We start from the raw sequence: 18,145 nt of genomic DNA on the forward strand, positions 1-18,145 counted from the left end.
ATGTCCGACTCTGTGTGACCCCATAGACGGCAGCCCACCAGGATCCCCCGTCCCTGGGACTCTCCAGGCAAGAACACTGGAGTGGGTTGCCATTTCCTTCTCCAATGCAGGAAAGTGAAAAGTGAAAGTGAAGTTGCTTAGTCGTGTCCTACTCTTAGCGACCCCATGGACTAAGCCTACCAGGCTCCTCCATCCATCGGATTCTCCAGGCAAGAGTACTGGAGTGGGGTGCCATTGCCTTCTCCTGAAGAGATCTCTCTCCCATTCTATTGTTTTCCTCTATTTCTTTGCATTGATCACTGAAGAAGGCTTTCTTATCTCTCCTTGCTATTTTTTGGAACTCTGCATTCAGATGGGTATATCTTTCCCTTTCTCCTTTGCCTTTAGCTTCTCTTCTTTTCTCAGCTATTTGGAAGGCCTGCTCAGACAACCATTTCACCCTTTTACATTTCTTTTTCCTGAGGATGGTTGTGATCACCACCTCCTGTATAATGTCACAAACCTCCATCCATACATAGTTCTTTAGGAACTCTATCAGATCTAATGCCACAAATCTATTTGTTACTTCCACTGTATAATCATAAGGGATTTCATTTAGATCATATCTGAATGGTCTAGTGGTTTTCCCTACTTTCTTCATTTAAGTCTGAATTTTGCAATAAGAAAAGAATCTAGTGGCTACAAAAGATGTAAGCAATGTGGAGGGATAAATTAGAAACCTGGTAGTAATAGATACACACGACTATATACAAAATAGATAAAAGGGATGTATTGTATAGAACAGGGAACTGTGTGTAATATCTTGCAATAACCTATGATAAAAGAATCTGTAAAATATATATATGTGTATATATACACACATATAATATATATATATAAATATATATTTATATAAAATTTTACATATGTAAAACATATAAAACTGAGCCACTTTGCTGTACAATTAAAACCCTGTGAATCAACTATGCTTCAGTTTAAAAAAATAATCAGACACACACAATATTTGAAACCTGGCTCTGCACCTTACTGTAAGTGGGATAAGCTCCCAGTTCCTCAGTTTTTAAATCTGTCAGGTAAGGATAACACCAGAACTGTGAAAATTAAGCAAGAAATGATAGGATAAGGGGCTAAAAATGTATTAATGATTCTACAAACAAGGGATTATGAATACACATGTAACTTCTCAGGGACTGTCACAAGCACTAAAGGAACAGAAATGAGAAATATAGGCCCTGTCCTTAAAGAGAGGGGAAAAAATAGTCAAGGGAGTGTGGAGGGCTGAGAAAAGGTCAGAGGTCTTGGTGTTAAATTAAGAAAGTACCAGTGTGTACAAGGCAGTGGTCAGGAAAGACATGGTGGGAGGCGTGCCAGAAAGCAAAGCACAAAATGTTAGTCTGTCTTCTTGCTCTTGGTGGAAAATGTTAGATACATTTCTCTGTTACACTTTTCCCCAAAATTCCTATTTTATTTTTTGTTTGTTTTTTGTTTATTTGCTTTACTATTTATATTTATATAAACAACTTAGTTTATATTGTAACCATAAATATAAAGAAAATCACCAAGGACCATGAATACATAAGCAGAAATTAAAGAGTAAAGTCACTCCAGAATGTGTTAGTCTTTTTACTTAAACAGAAATAATACCCACAGGCCAGTGCCCTGATCCTTATGAATAATTACAGTTCCTAATGATTGAGCTTTCCCAAGAACCAGACATGGACACAAACATTATCTCATCCAATTACATCTTCATAACAAATCTGTGTGGCAATGATTCTCAGACTTGGTTTAAGGATGAGAATGCTGAAGCTTGGCAGCCAAGTGACGTCATCAAGGCAACACAGTCATATGAGGCAGAGCAGGAATAAAACTGTGAGTCATGTTGACACTGGCCTACACTCTTAAACATTCCAGCCCTGTCTGCCTCCTGAATGGTTTCCTGGGAACCTTTGCATATTGCAAGTTCTCTCCAGATTCTCTCTCTTTAATCAACCAACACTACACCTTGGAAACAAATGCATATAAAGTGGAATGTACATGGACACAAAGCTTAGCACTATTTTCTAAGTAAACTCTCTGGAGTGTGTACCTAGAACATGCTCAAAGGAAGGATGGAAACCAACAGAACAGAACCAAAACATGCTGATGTCAAGGTATGCTTAGTTTTTGCTCAGATGTGCTACCAAATATTATTTGCAGAGCCAAGAATCATCTCATATTATTTATTTACAGAATTATTTTATGTACACAAGCATACAACTTTTTTCTATTAAGAAGCTTTGAAATAATGTAGGGCATGTTTCTAAAGCTTTTTTCCAAGGATATGAAAGGACTTTACAGACATGCCCTTTAGTTCTACTAACTAATCTCACGTGGCCATTTCAGAGATCAGTTCAGTCGCTCAGTCGTGTCCGACTCTTCGCGACGCCATGAATCGCAACACACCGGGCCTTCCTGTCCATCACCAACTCCAGGAGTTCACTCAGACTCACGTCCATCGAGTCAGTGATGCCATCCAGACATCTCATCCTCTGTCGTCCCCTTCTCCTCCTGCCCCAATCCCTACCAGCATCAGAGTCTTTTTCAATGAGTCAACTCTTTACATGAGGTGACCAAAGTACTGGAGTTTCAGCTTCATCATCATTCCCTCCAAAGAAATCCCAGGACTGATCTCCTTCAGAATGGACTGGTTGGATCTCCTTGTAGTCCAAGGGACTCTCAAGAGTCTTCTCCAACACCACAGTTCAAAAGCATCAATTCTTTGGTGTTCAGCCTTCTTCACAGTCCAACTTTCACAGCCATACATGACCACAGGAAAAACCATAGCCTTGACTAGACGAACCTTTGTTGGCAAAGTAATGTCTCTGCTTTTGAATATGCTATCTAGGTTGGTCATAACTTTCCTTCCAAGGAGTAAGTGTCTTTTAATTTCATGGCTGCAGTCACCATCTGTAGTGACTTTGGAGCCCCAAAAAATAAAGTCAGACATTGTTTACACTGTTTCCCTATCTATTTCCCATGAAGTGATGGGACCAGATGCCATGATCTTCGTTTTCTGAATGTTGAGCTTTAAGCCAACTTTTTCACTCTCCTCTTTCACTTTCATCAAGAGGCTTTTTAGTTCCTCTTCACTTTCTGCCATAAGGGTGGTGTCATCTGCATATCTGAGGTTATTGATATTTCTCCTGGCAATCTTGAGTCCAGCTTGTCTTTCTTCCAGTCCAGAGTTTCTCATGATGTACTCTGCATATAAGTTAAATAAGCAGGATGATGATATACAGCCTTGACGTACTCCTTTTCCTATTTGGAACCAGTCTGTTCTTCCATTTCCAGTTCTAACTGTTGCTTCCTGACCTGCATACAGATTTCTCAAGAGGCAGGTCAGGTGGTCTGGTACTCCCATCTCTTTCAGAATTGTCCACAGTTTATTGTGATCCACACAGTCAAAGGCTTTGGCATAGTCAATAAAGCAGAAATAGATGTTTTTCTGGAACTCTCTTGCTTTATCCATGATCCAGCAGATGTTGGCAATTTGATCTCTGGTTCCTCTGCCTTTTCTAAAACCAGCTTGAACATCAGGAAGTTCACTGTTCATGTATTGCTGAAGCCTGGCTTGGAGAATTTTGAGCATTACTTTACTAGCATGTGAGATGACTGCAATTTTGCGGTAGTTTGAGCATTCTTTGGCATGGCCTTTCTTTGGGATTGGAATGAAAACTGACCTTTTCCACTGCTGAGTTTTCCAAATTTGCTGGCATATTGAGTGCAGCACTTTCACAGCATCATCTTTCAGGATTTGAAATAGCTCAACTGGAATTCCATCACCTCCACTAGCTTTGTTCGTAGTGATGTTTTCTAAGGCGCACTTGACTTCACATTCCAGGATGTATGGCTCTAGGTCAGTGATCACACCATCGTGATTATCTGGGTCATGAAGATCTTTTTTGTACAGTTCTTCTGTGTCTTCTTGCCACCTCTTCCTAATATCTTCTGCTTCTGTTAGGTCCATACCATTTCTGTCCTTTATCGAGCCCATGTTTGCATGAAATGTTCCCTTGGTATCTCGAATTTTCTTGAAGAGATCTCTAGTCTTTCACATTCTGTTTTCCTCTATTTCTTTGCATTGATCGCTGAGGAAGGCTTTCTTATCTCTTCTTGCTATTCTTTGGAACTTTGCATTCAGATGCTTATATCTTTCCTTTTCTCCTTTGCTTTTTGCTTCTCTTCTTCTCACAGCTATTTGTAAGGCCTCCCCAGACAGCCATTTTGCTTTTTTGCATTTCTTTTCCATAGGAATGGTCTTGATCCCTGTCTCCTGTACAATGTCACGAAAGTCATTCCATAGTTCATCAGGCACTCTATCTATCAGATCTAGGCCTTTAAATCTATTTCTCACTTCCACTGTATAATCATAAGGGATTTGATTTAGATCATACCTGAATGGTCTAGTGGTTTTCCCTACTTTCTTCAATTTAAGTCTGAATTTGGTAATAAGGAGTTCATGATCTGAGCCACAGTCAGCTCCTAGTCTTGTTTTTGTTGACTGTATACAGCTTTTCCATCTTTGCCTGAAAAGAATATAATCAGTCTGATTTCAGTGTTGACCATCTGGTGATGTCCATGTGTAGAGTCTTCTCTTGTGTTGTTGGAAGAGGGTGTTTGCTATGACCAGTGCATTTTCTTGGCAAAACGCTATTAGTCTTTGCCCTGCTTCATTCCGTATTCCAAGGCCAAATTTGCCTGTTACTCCAGGTGTTTCTTGACTTCCTACTTTTGCATTCCAGTCCCCTATAATGAAAAGGACATCTTTTTTGGGTGTTAGTTCTAAAAGCACTTGTAGGTCTTCATAGAACCGTTCAACTTCAGCTTCTTCAGTGTTACTGGTTGGGGCATAGACTTGGATTACTGTGATATTGAATGGTTTGCCTTGGAAACGAACAGAGATCATACTGTTGTTTTTGAGATTGCATCCAAGTACTGCATTTTGGAATCTTTTGTTGACCATGATGGCTACTCCATTTCTTCTGAGGGATTTCTGCCCGTAGTAGTAGATATAATGGTCATCTGAGTTAAATTCACCCATTCAAGTCCATTTTAGTTCACTGATTCCTAGAATGTCTACATTCACTCTTGCCATCTCTTTTTTGACCACTTTCAATTTGCCTTGATTCATGGACCTGACATTCCAGGTTCCTATGCAATATTGCTCTTTACAGCATCGGACGCTCCTTCTATCACCAGTCACATCCACAGCTGGGTATTGTTTTTGCTTTGACTCCATCCCTTCCTTCTTTCTGGAGTTATTTCTCCACTGATCTCCAGTAGCATATTGGGCCCCTACTGACCTGGGGAGTTCCTCTTTTAGTATCCTATCATTTTGCCTTTTCATACTGTTCATGGGGTTCTTAAGGCAAGAATACTGAAGTGGTTTGCCATTCCCTTCTCCAGTGGACCACATTCTGTCAGATCTCTCCATCAAGACCCGCCCGTCTTGGGTTGCCCCACGGGCATGGCTTAGATTCATTGAGTTAGACAAGGCTGTGGTCCTAGTGTGGTTAGATTGACTAGTTTTCTGTGAGTATGGTTTCAGTGTGTTTGCCTTCTGATGCCCTCTTGCAACACCTACCATCTTACTTGGGTTTCTCTTACCTGGGCGTGGGGTATCTCTTCACGGCTGCTCCAGCAAAGCGCAGCCGCTGCTCCTTACCTTGGACGAGGGGTATCTCCTCACCACCGCCCTTCCTGACCTTCAACATGGGATAGGTCCTCTAGGCCCTCAAAACCTAAAGCTAAGGAATCTAAGCTCATTTATTTTCTACTGTAACAACAAGTCATAAATCTAACAGCCAGAGGAAATCTTTAAATATCAGGACTGAATGTTCTAAAAAGGTCTTCCCATTTTTCTTGAAAGGGATACCTTTGAAAAAAACTTTTTCAAACTGTGGTAAAATACACATAAAATTTACTAGATTAACCACTTTAAATGCACAGTTCAGTGGTATTTAATGCATTCACATTGTTGTACAGCCATCATCACCATCCAGTGACAGATCTTTCATCTTGAAGAACTGAAACTCTGTACCCATTAAACAACAACCCCCCTCTCCTGGCCACTCCTGGCACCCACCATTCTATGTCCTGTATCCATGAATTTACTACTCTAGGTACTTCCTGTTAGTAGAATCATACAATATTTGCCCTTTGTGACTGGCTTATTTCACTTAACTCAGTTTTCTCAAGGTTTATCTGTGCTATAGCATGTGTTAGAATTTTCTTCTTTTTTAAGGCTGTATAATATTTAACTGTATGCATATGTACCACATTTTGTTTGTTGATTCATATGTCAATAGACCCTTGGGTGCCTCCATCTTTTTGCTGTTGAGAATAATGCTCTATATAACATGTATGTTCTAGTATCTCTTCAAGACCTTTCTTCCAATTCTTTTGGGTTTATACTCTAAAGTAGAATTGCTAGGTTATATGATAATTCTATCTTTAATTTTTCAGAGCGACCAACAAGTTGATTTCCATAGTGGCTGTTCTATTCTACATTCCTATCAGCAATGAATAAGGATTCTAATTTCTCTACATCCTTGCCAACACTTGTCATTTTCTTCTTTTCTCTCTCTTTTCTTTGATAGCAGACATCTTAAGGGGTGTGAGGTGGCATTCACTAGAGTCTGAAAAGAATATCTTGGTTTCAAAACTACTTAGAGTAATTTCAGGTATTTTAAAGGCCATGGGTAGGTAGTCCAAGTCCACATTCGCCTTCCTTTGGGTGCCACGTTGTACATACTTCCTGATAAACAGGTATTTCAGGACACATTACACCCACATTCCAGGAAGCACATTTGCCTGGCTCTTTTTTCTCATCTCTTCTCTGTTCCTCATCTCAAGAGAGTATTTTACTGAGTTTCCTTTGATGGGCAGGTGATTACCGAATATATAAATAAAAACTCAAATTTTTTAAAAGAAATCACAAATCTGTCAAAGCAGAGGACAAGATGATATATAAGGACACAGGGCATATGTTGCCCTTGGCTATATACCTGGAGGATAGTAATTTCACAGTATATATCACAGAATTATATTGAGTGAATGAACCACAAGGAATGATAGGAGTGTCTACTGTGCACATAGTCCAGTCTCCAAAACTTTCCCTGAAAGTTATACTTCTTTCAGAAGAAGAAGACAAAAGAATCAGAGCCCAGGAAGAGATGGCCAATTCAACACTCCACCATCACAGCAGGGACATATGGGTCTACATGAAGCACTTCACACTCACCGACCTATTTTGTCTTCGCCACAGTTTAAGAGGCTGATACTCTTAGCTGCCTTGTAAGACAGAGAAAACTGAGGTTCATAGGAACAGAATTCTGAGTCCCCTGCTCTTCCTCACTAGTCTGTCTTGCCTCCCAGGTGAAAATTATTCATTAATAGCTAAATCATCAAAATCTCCCCAAAGCATCTATATAGCCTATACTTTTCAAAGCCCCACAATTTCACAGAAAGTTCTCCAAGGAGATAATCACCTTTGAAAAGATATCCTTATTTCCTACAGTAAAATTACATCTGTAAGACACTTATTAATAAAATTTATGTTTCCCTACAGGAAACTCTCCAGCACTAAACAAACAGTTTATCCTTCTCAGAATTATGTGATTATCAGCAGATAAAACTATGGAAACTGAGGAAGTCTGAGTCCAGAAATCTATCTCAGTAAGTTATTAAATCACACGCACACAAAACTGACAAATGAACAAAAAAATGAAACATGGTATCTGATGAAAGTGTCTGTTGAAAATACCTTCTGCTAAAAATATGCTCTATTGGGAAAAAAATGATCACCTCATTCACTTAATTTGAAAAAAAATCAAATTAAAGCACTTAAACTTAAATGCCTTATAAAAAGAACATGTGAGAATGCTCTGCTGTGCCTACCTGAGGTGCAACTGACATTTTCTTCCTTAAATCGTGCAGTCCAATATACGTTGTCAAGATGTCATCAATGAAAATGCCACCTTCAGGTTCTGACAACCTAAAAAGGGCAGCAATGAGGGAACTTTTTCCAGCTCCTGTTCTTCCCACGATGCCATACTGTAAAGAGACCCAGGGGGATGAAGGATTAACAGGAGGCACAAAACCCAGGAGAACCCTGATTGTTGAAGATGAATCTTAAAAATTCTATTATATATAAAGAGTAGCCTGTAAGTTTCTCAAGCATGGCCCTACTGATATTTTGGACCAGGCAATTCACAATTCACTGTTGAGGGGTTGGGGGCCTGTCCTGTATATTGTAGGACGTTTAACAGTAACCATGAACCCACTAGATACCAGATGCAACCCCGAAATTGTGGCAACCAAAAATGACAGAAATTCACAAATGCCCCTGATTGAGACCACCATCATCCCAAGAATATATAATATAAACTAGAGTCACTTTCATGCCTTCTAAAAATGTCAGGCAATTTTATTCAAATTTCCCTGAATAAATGCTTAATATGCAGAAAATTGTTTGTTTTCTGAAATTATCACATAGTATCCATTATGTGGTATGTTAAAGGGAGAGACATGTATGTGTATCTGGTGTGTGTGTGGGGGGTGTATGTGTGTGTAACTAACAGTCGTAAATAAAGGAAGAAGATGACTTAAAAAATAATCTGCTGGCAGTGAAAAACCAGCAGTCTCCTAAGTGGTCCATAAGAAGTCAGCTTTTACTCCCTGGGTAATTTGACCTTGAGATTTACATGGATAATTTTACAGAGATCTCGACTAGTCAAATCAGAAGTGTTATACACAAAAAGTACTCACTTTCTCAGGGATATGTCATTTATTTAAGAGAAATTATTCTTTAGTAGAAAAATGAAATCACTTCCTGATACTACATATCTTAATTATATTCCATCTTGAAAAGAAACATCTTCAAATACAAAATGCAGGTCTCAGTCTTGAAAGACAGAGGCCAGTAGACAAAATGCACATAATGAGATAAACAACAACACAGTGTTTGCTGTTTACATGGGACCTTTTATCAGGGCATTTCAAAAGGCTTTGTATTAATACATTAATACTTGCAACTAAACCTTGGAAAAATACATGTCAAGTGTCAGTCTATTTATTAAAAACAAAAGCAGAAAGAAATTAAGTGTATAAACAGTAAGATTAAAGAATCAATATAATGCAGGTAACATGCTGGTAAGGAATAAAACCACATTCAAATATATATGCAGAAACTGGCTTTTTTCACCAATGAATTTTATAGTAAAAGAAAGTATTAGTCACTCAGTTGTGTCTGACTCTTTGCGACCCCATGGACTGTAGCCCGCCAGGCTCCTCTCATGGAATTCTCCAGGCAAGAATACTATAGTGGGTTGCCATTTCCTACTCCAGGGGATCTTCCTGACCCAGGGATGGAGCCCAGGTTTCCTGCCTTGCAGGCAGATTCTCTACCATTGAATCACCAGGGAAGCCCAACTGCAAATTCCCTGAAAGAAGCTTTCCAAGAGATGATTTACATCTCTATTTAGAATCTGGAACTGATGAGAGTGTATGATGTGCTTGTATCATTTATAAATCAGTAGTTTTAAAACTCATGTGTTTAAAAAAAGAACAACTAAATCTTTCTGAGCAATATAATCAAAATGCTTGGAACTTTTCATGTTTTCTGATTTGAATACGTCTTAAGTTTCAAATCCTAGTCTGTCAAATCAATCATGGCATTTCAAAAAAGAATTTATCTTTATAGAGATTAAACATAAGAAACGTGGGTTTAGCTAATTTTATTATCTTATAAAGATAATACAATGAATATAAGACATTTTACTGTTGTTCAGTCACTCCGTCATGTCTGACTCTTTGTGACACCAAGGACTGCAGCATGCCATGATTCCCTATCCTTCACTATCTCTTGGAGTTTTCTCAAACTATGTCCATTGAATTGGGGATGCCATCCAACCATCTCATCCTCTGTCATCTCCTTCTCCTCCTGATTCAATCTCTCCCAGCATCAGGGTCTTTTCGAATGAAGCAGCTCTTCACATCAGGTAGCCAAAGTACTGGAGCTTCAGTTTGAGCATTAGTTCTTTGAATGAATATTCAGGACTGATTTCTTTTAGGATGGACTGGTTGGAGCCCCTTGCTGTCCAAGGGACTCTCAAGAATCTTCTCCACCACCACAGTTCAAAAGCATCAATTCTTCAGTGCCCAGCCTTCTTTATGACCTAACTCTTATATCTGTACATCAATACTGGAAAAACCATAGCTTTAACTATACGCACCTTTGTCAGCAAAGTAATATCTCTGCTTTTTAATATGCTGTCTAGGTTTGTTGTAGTTTTTCTTACAAGAAGCAAGCATCTTTTAATTTCATGGATGCAATCACCGTCCACAGTGATTTTGGAGCCTAAGAAAATAAAGTCTATCACCGTTTCCATTGTTTCCCCATCTATTTGCCATAAAGTGATAGAACCAGATGCCATGATTTTCGTTTTTTGCATGTTGAGTTTTAAGCCATCTTTTTCACTCTCCTCTTTCACCTTTATCAAGAAGCTCCTTAATTCCTCTTCACTCTCTGCCATAAGGGTGGTGTCATCTGCATATATGAGGTTATTGACATTTCTCTTGGCAATCTTGATTCCAGCTTGAGGTTCATCCAGCCCAGCATTTCGCATGTTGTACTGTGTATATAAGTTAAATAATCAGGGTGACAATATACAGCCTTGAAGTACCCCTTCTCCAATTTTGAACCAGTCTGTTGTTCCACGTCCAGTTCTAACTGTTGCTTCTTGATCAGCATATAGGCTTCTCAGGACATTTTGTACTTTATGATTAACCCTAATTCATAGAATATAGATGGGCCATTCTCTGCATACAGGCAGATTGTAGTGTGTACATATGTAGCTTATGTGTTCTGTGTACAGGCAGGCCTCAAAGATATTTTGGATTTTGCTCCAGACCACTTCAACAATGTGAATATCATAAAATAAAGCAAGTTAAATGAATTTTTTGTTTCTATGTACAAATAAAAGTTATGTTTATACTATACTATAGTCTAATGATGTACAATAGCATTATATATAAAAATGCACATACCTTTATTTTCAATACTTTACTGCTAAAAGAATGCTAATCATCTGAGCATTTATAGGGTAGTAGTAAAAATCACTCATCACAGATCAGAATAATAAATATAATAATGATAAAATGGTTTGAAATACTGCAAGAATTATCAAAATGTGACAGAGAAACATGAAGTGAGCATATGCTGTAGGAAAAGTGGTGTTGATGTCCTTGCCTGACACAGCATTGCCATAAATGTCCAATTTGTTTTTTTTTAAAGCATTATCTGTGAAGCACAATACAGTAGGTGTGCCTGTATTTCTGCATGTCCTCATACATAAATCAACACACATCAGGACATAGGTGAGAACTAATCTGTGAGAATATTTGTATGTTCCCACGTTATCAGCTCTACTGAAACTGATCCATCTGTGCAAACAGGAACATCTGTAAACTTTGGGTAAATGGGCTGAGATATGCAGGGGCACTGAGGACTGCTCATGACCACAGGACTGTGTGTTCCAAACTCCAGCAAAGAGAACTAAAAAACCAGGGAATTTCCCTGGCATTCCAGTGGTTAAGATTCTGTTCTTAAACTGCAGAAAGCGTGGGTTCAATCCCCAGTCAGGGAAATAAGATACCACATGGTGTGTGGCCACAGGCCCCCAAAAAGAAAAAGGCAACTCAAAGAAAATCTGACTCTGATTATTCCTAGAATTCAGTTGTCAAAGCTATAGTCTGGATGCCTTATCTGGGTAACCAAAGGGTTTTACCAGTTGCGCATGGAGAGTATCACCAGTATCAGTAAGCTTACATTCTTCAATCTAAACATACTTGGAGGGCTTCCCTGGTGGCTCAGTGGGAAAGAATCTGCCTGCCAATGCAGGACAGATGTGTTCAATCCCTCGTCCAGTAGAATCCCACCTGCTGCAAAGCAACTAAGCCCATGAGCCACAACTATTGAGCCTGCGCTCTAGAACCTGGCAACCACAACTACAGGCCTGAGCTTACAGTCCACAGCTACTGAAGCCCTTGAACATTGTAGCCCAAGATCTTAACAAGAGAAGACACCACAATGAGAAGTCTACACGCAGCAACTAGAGAAAAGCTCGAGCAGCAACAGAGACCCAGCACAGCCAAAAATAAATAAGTAAAATTATAAAGATACTTGGAGAAAATCTTCTGTTATTTGTTTTGCAATGGCCCCTTTCTGTTTTTCCAACGAGGTTGGTCTCTGATGATGACACTTGTTAGACACTTGCTCCTGGATCTCTCTTCACACATCAAATGCAACATAATCAACCCCCAATGCTCCACACAAAGCAACCCCTTCATCTGTCTTCCCCATTTGACTCTCATTACTTCTTTTCCAGGTTCACAGTGTTTAAAAAGTAAATTAAAATAAACTCTTTCCTTAATCATAATCAGTGCAAATGAATTTAAAAAGTAAATAAATACTAGCTATACCCTAGAACTCTGAAAAACACATTCTTAAGATGATGTTTTTACTTTCTAGGCTTCTGTATGTGTTTTTTTACTGCTGTTGTATTTTTTTTGTATGTGATCTTAAAGACACAAGTTCACATATTTAAACAAAATGGGATTAAAGAAGTTTTGGCCACAACAATCAGAGCAGAAAAAGAAATAAAAGGAATCCAAATTGGAAACGAAGAAGTAAAACTCTCACTATTTGCAGATGACATGACCCTCTACATAGAAAACCCTAAAGACTCCACCAGAAAATTACTAGAACTAATCAATTATTATAGTAAAGTTTCAGGATATAAAATCAACACACAGAAATCCCTTGCATTCCTATACACTAATAATGAGAAAATAGAAAGAGAAATTAAGGAAACAATTCCATTCACCATTGCAACGGAAAGAATAAAATACTTAGGAATATATCTACCTAAAGAAACTAAAGACCTATATATAGAAAACTATAAAACACTGGTGAAAGAAATCAAAGAGGACACTAATAGATGGAGAAATATACCATGTTCATGGATTGGAAGAATCAATATAGTGAAAATGAGTATACTACCCAAAGCAATTTATAGATTCAATGCAATCCCTATCAAGCTACCAATGGTATTCTTCACAGAGCTAGAACAAATAATTTCACAATTTGTATGCAAATACAGAAAACCTTGAATAGCCAAAGCGATCTTGAGAAAGAAGAATGGAACTGGAGGAATCAACTTACCTGACTTCAGGCTCTATTACAAAGCCACAGTTATCAAGACAGTATGGTACTGGCACAAAGACAGAAATACTGATCAAAATAGAAAGCCCAGAGATAAATTCACGCACATATGGACACCTTATCTTTGACAAAGGAGGCAAGAATATACAATGGATTAAAGACAATCTCTTTAACAAGTGGTGCTGGGAAAACTGGTCAACCACTTGTAAAAGAATGAAACTAGAACACTTTCTAACACCATACACAAAATAAACTCAAAATAGATTAAAGATCTCAATGTAAGACCAGAAACTATAAAACTCCTAGAGGAGAACATAGGCAAAACACTCTCCGACATACCTCACAGAAGGATGCTCTATGACCCACCTCCCAGAATATTGGAAATAAAAGCAAAAATAAACAAATGGGACCTAATTAAACTTAAAAGCTTCTGCACATCAAAGGAAACTATTAACAAGGTGAAAAGACAGCCTTCAGAATGGGAGAAAATAATCGCAAATGAAGCAACTGACAAACAACTAATCTCAAAAATATACAAGCAACTCCTACAGCTCAACTCCAGAAAAATAAATGACCCAATCAAAAAATGGGCCAAAGAACTAAATAGACATTTCTCCAAAGAAGACATACAGATGGCTAACAAACACATGAAAAGGTGCTCAACATCACTCATTATCAGAGAAATGCAAATCAAAACCACTATGAGGTACAATTTCACGCCAGTCAGAATGGCTGCGATCCAAAAGTCTACAAGCAATAAATGCTGGAGAGCATGTGGAGAAAAGGGAACCCTCTTACACTGTTGGTGGGAATGCAAACTAGTACAGCCACTATGGAGAACAGTGTGGAGATTCCTTAAAAAACTGGAAATAGAACTGCCTTATGATCCAGCAATCCCACTGCTGGGCATACACACCGAGGAAACCAGAAGGGAAAGAGACACGTGTACCCCAATGTTCATCACAGCACTGTTTATAATAGCCAGGACATGGAAGCAACCTAGATGTCCATCAGCAGATGAATGGATAAGAAAGCAGTGGTACATATACACAATGGAGTATTACTCAGCCATTAAAAAGAATACATTTAAATCAGTTCTAATGAGGTGGATGAAACTGGAACCTATTATACAGAGTGAAGTAAGCCAGAAAGAAAAACACTAATACAGTATACTAATGCATATATATGGAATTTAGAAAGATGGTAACAATAACCCTGTGTACGAGACAGCAAAAGAGACACTGATATATAGATCAGTCTTATGGACTCTGTGGGAGAGGGAGAGGGTGGGGAGATTTGGGAGAATGGCATTGAAACATGTATAATATCATGTATGAAACAAGTCACCAGTCCAGGTTTGATGCACGATACTGGATGCTTGGGGCTGGTGCACTGGGACGACCCAGAGGGAGAGTATGGGGAGGGAGGAGGGAGGAGGGTTCAGGATGGGGAACACAGATATACCTGTGGCGGATTCATTTCTATATATGGCAAAACTAATACAATATTGTAAAGTTTAAAAATAAAATAGAATTAAAAAAATAAAGTGAACATACTGTTATATGTGTTTTCATTTAGTATTTCATTAAGATATTTACTGTAATGATTGTATAATATTATAGTACATGCGATCATTTATTTAACAAATCCTCTATGACTGCATCAAATAGTAAGCTGTTGTAAATAACTCTGTGTTAAATATCCCTGAAACTTAATCTTTGCAAACAACCTTAATAATTTTCTCACATAAATTCTCTGATGTGAAATTGCTGAGAGTCAAGTATAAACCCCTTGGACAGCAAGTATAAATCCCTGGACAGCAGGAGATCATCCATTCAATCCTAAAGTAAATCAGTCCTGAATATTCATTGGAAGGACTGATGCTGAAGCTCCAATACTTTGGCCACCTGACACAAAGAGTCAACTCATTGGAAAAGACACTAATGCTGGGAAAGATTCAAGGCAGGAGGAAAAGGTGACGACAGAGGATGAGATGGCTGGATGGCATCACTGGTACAATAAACATGAACTTGGGCAAACTCCAGGAGATAGTGAGGGACAGAGAAGCCTGGTGTGGTCAGTCCATGGGGTGGCAAAGAGTCAGACATGACTAGGTGACTGAACAACAACAACAAAGCATGAAAATTTTCAGAGGAAGCTGTTAAGATTCTAACCTACCCTCCAGAAGTATGATGCCATTTTCTACTCCCACCTGTTTCCCTGCACATTCAAAAATCCAGTTGTTATAGGTTTGTTCTAATTGACATCAGTTTGATTTCAAAAAGTTGAATCACTTTCCCAAGAATCGTACTAGAGATGCAACAGCTTCTGGCTCCCTGCTTATCCCGCACCTGCCCACCCTGGTCCATGTGCTCTTACTTCTTAGATTAAACTCCTGAATGCTAGCTCAGGGCCCGTCACTCCATGTCAAGATGTCTCTTTTACAAAACTGTCCTCTCTAACCTCTCTATCCTTCATGTACATGAGTCAGCTTCCTTGGCATCACTAGGTAGTTGTGAGGGTTGAATGAAAAAATGTGTGTTACACACCTGGTATTTCCTTTTGTTGAATGCTTTGCAGGTGTCTGGTTCTTTATTCACTGGATCAGGGCATCATGCTTTTGCTTATGCTGGTCCCACCTCCCAGAATGCCTTCCACATGCATTTTCACCTGCTGAAGACCTAACCACACACCACTAAGTCTGGCTCACATGCCTAATTCCTTGGAAATGCTCTCCCTGTCCCCTTATATGTGGGCTTGTCCCAACCCTTACAGATGTTATGTCATTTTTTATTAATGTCTATAAAAATCATGACCTCCTAGTTTATAAAGCTAACATAGTCATTTTTTTTGTTTCTTCAACTAGACTGTATATGTTGACATCAGGAAATATATTGTATTTGACTTTACCATATTTGTATTACCTGTGGTGTCCTGAGACAAAGAAATTTCCACTGCGAGCTGAGAATTTTAATTCAGGCCAGAGAAATTTATGGAAAATCTATTACCATATTATTTAGGTATAAGATAAATCAGACAGAGAAAGGTACAGCAGATGGATCCTATAGCTATAAACACAACTTCAAATGTCCAACACCTCATTCTCATGGAACAGACAACACCTTCCGCAGTATAAGCGGTTAAGGTCATTTTCAGTTCAGTTCAGTCGCTCAGTCGTATCCAACTCTTTGCGACCCCATGAATTGCAGCATGCCAGGCCTCCCTGTCCATCACCAACTCCCAGAGTCTACACAAACCTATGTCCATCAAGTCTGTGATGCCATCCAGCCATCTCATCCTCTGTTGTCCCATTCTCTTCCTGCCCCCAATCCTTCCTAGCATTAGGTCTTTTCCAATGAGTCAATTCTTCACATGAGGTAGCCAAAGTATTGGAGTTTCAGCTTTAGCATCAGTCCTTCCAATGAACACCCAGGACTGAACTCCTTAAGGATGGACTGGTTGGATCCTTTTGCAGTCCAAGGGACTCTCAGGAGTCTGCTCCAACAGCACAGTTCAAAAGCATCAAATAAGCCCAGCTCTTTACATGAGGTGGCCAAAGTACTGGAGTTTCAGCTTCAACATCAGTCCTTCCAATGAACACCCAGGACTGATCTCCTTGCAGTCCAAGGGACTCTCAAGAGTCTTCTCCAACACCACAGTTCAAAAGCATCAATTCTTTGGCACTCAGCCTTCTTCACAGTCCAACTCTCACATCCATACATGACCACTGGAAAAACCATAGCCATGACCAGATGGACATTTGTTGGCAAAGTAATGTCTCTGCTTTCTAATATGCTGTCTAGATTGGTCATAACTTTCCTTCCAAGGAGTAAGTGTCTTTTAATTTCATGGCTGAAATCATCATCTGCAGTGATTTTGGAGCCCAGAAAAATAAAGGTTGACACTGTTTCCACTGTTTACCCATCTATTTGCCATGAAGTGATGGGACCAGATACCATGATCTTCATTTTCTGAATGTTGAGCTTTAAGCCAACTTTGTCACTCTGCTCTTTCACTTTCATCAAGAGGCTCTTTAGTTCTTCTTCACTTTCTGCCATAAGGGTGGTGTCATCTGCATATCTGAGGTTATTGATATTTCTCCCGGCAATCTTGATTCCAGCTTGTGCTTCCACCAGCCCAGCGTTACTCATGATGTACTCTGCATATAAGTTAAATAAGCAGGGTGACAATATACAGCCTTGACGTACTCCTTTTCCTATTTGGAACCAGTCTGTTCTTCCATGTCCAGTTCTAACTGTAGCTTCCTGACCTGCATATAGGTTTCTCAAGAAAAAGTTCAGATGATCTGGTACTCCCATCTCTTTCAGAATTGTCCACAGTTTATGGTGATCCACACAGTCAAAGGCTTTGGCATAGTCAATAAAGCAGAAATAGATGTTTTTCTGGAACTCTCTTGCTTTTTCGATGATCTAGCAGATGTTGGCAATTTGAACTCTGGTTCCTCTGCCTTTTCTAAAACCAGCTTGAACAACTGGAAGTTCACTGTTCACGTATTGCTGAAGCCGGGCTTGGAGATTTTTGAGCATTACTTTACTAGCATGTGAGATGAGTGCAATTATGTGGTAGTTTGAGCATTCTCTGGCATTGCCTTTCTTTGGGATTGGAATGAAAACTGACCTTTTCCAGTCCTGTGGCCACTGCTGAGTTTTCCACATTTGCTGGCATATTGAGTGCACCACTTTCACAGCATCATCTTTCAGGATTTGAAATAGCTCAACTGGAATTCCATCACCTCCACTAGTTTTGTTCGTAGTGATGCTTTCTAAGGCCCACTTGACTTCACATTCCAGGATGTCTGGCTGTAGGTGAGTGATCACACCATTGTGATTATCTGGATCGTGAAGATCTTTTATGTAC

The 18,145-nt window shown here is 39.2% G+C and overlaps 1 protein-coding gene across 1 annotated transcript in view; it reads right to left on the bottom strand.

Annotated features, from left to right (window-relative positions):
- Positions 1 to 18,145, bottom strand: part of LOC147361937 (ATP-binding cassette sub-family C member 4-like) — a 165,705-nt gene that overhangs the window by 32,080 nt on the left and 115,480 nt on the right. Inside the window, 1 exon segment of the mRNA XM_086330255.1 lies at positions 7,942 to 8,097. Coding sequence (XP_086186381.1) covers positions 7,942 to 8,097 — 156 coding nt within the window.

Source organism: Bos grunniens, chromosome 12 (genome assembly GCF_055505025.1).
Source record: "Bos grunniens cultivar Pamir isolate PY7600 chromosome 12, Bosgru_T2T1.0, whole genome shotgun sequence".
Taxonomy (NCBI): domain Eukaryota; kingdom Metazoa; phylum Chordata; class Mammalia; order Artiodactyla; family Bovidae; genus Bos; species Bos grunniens.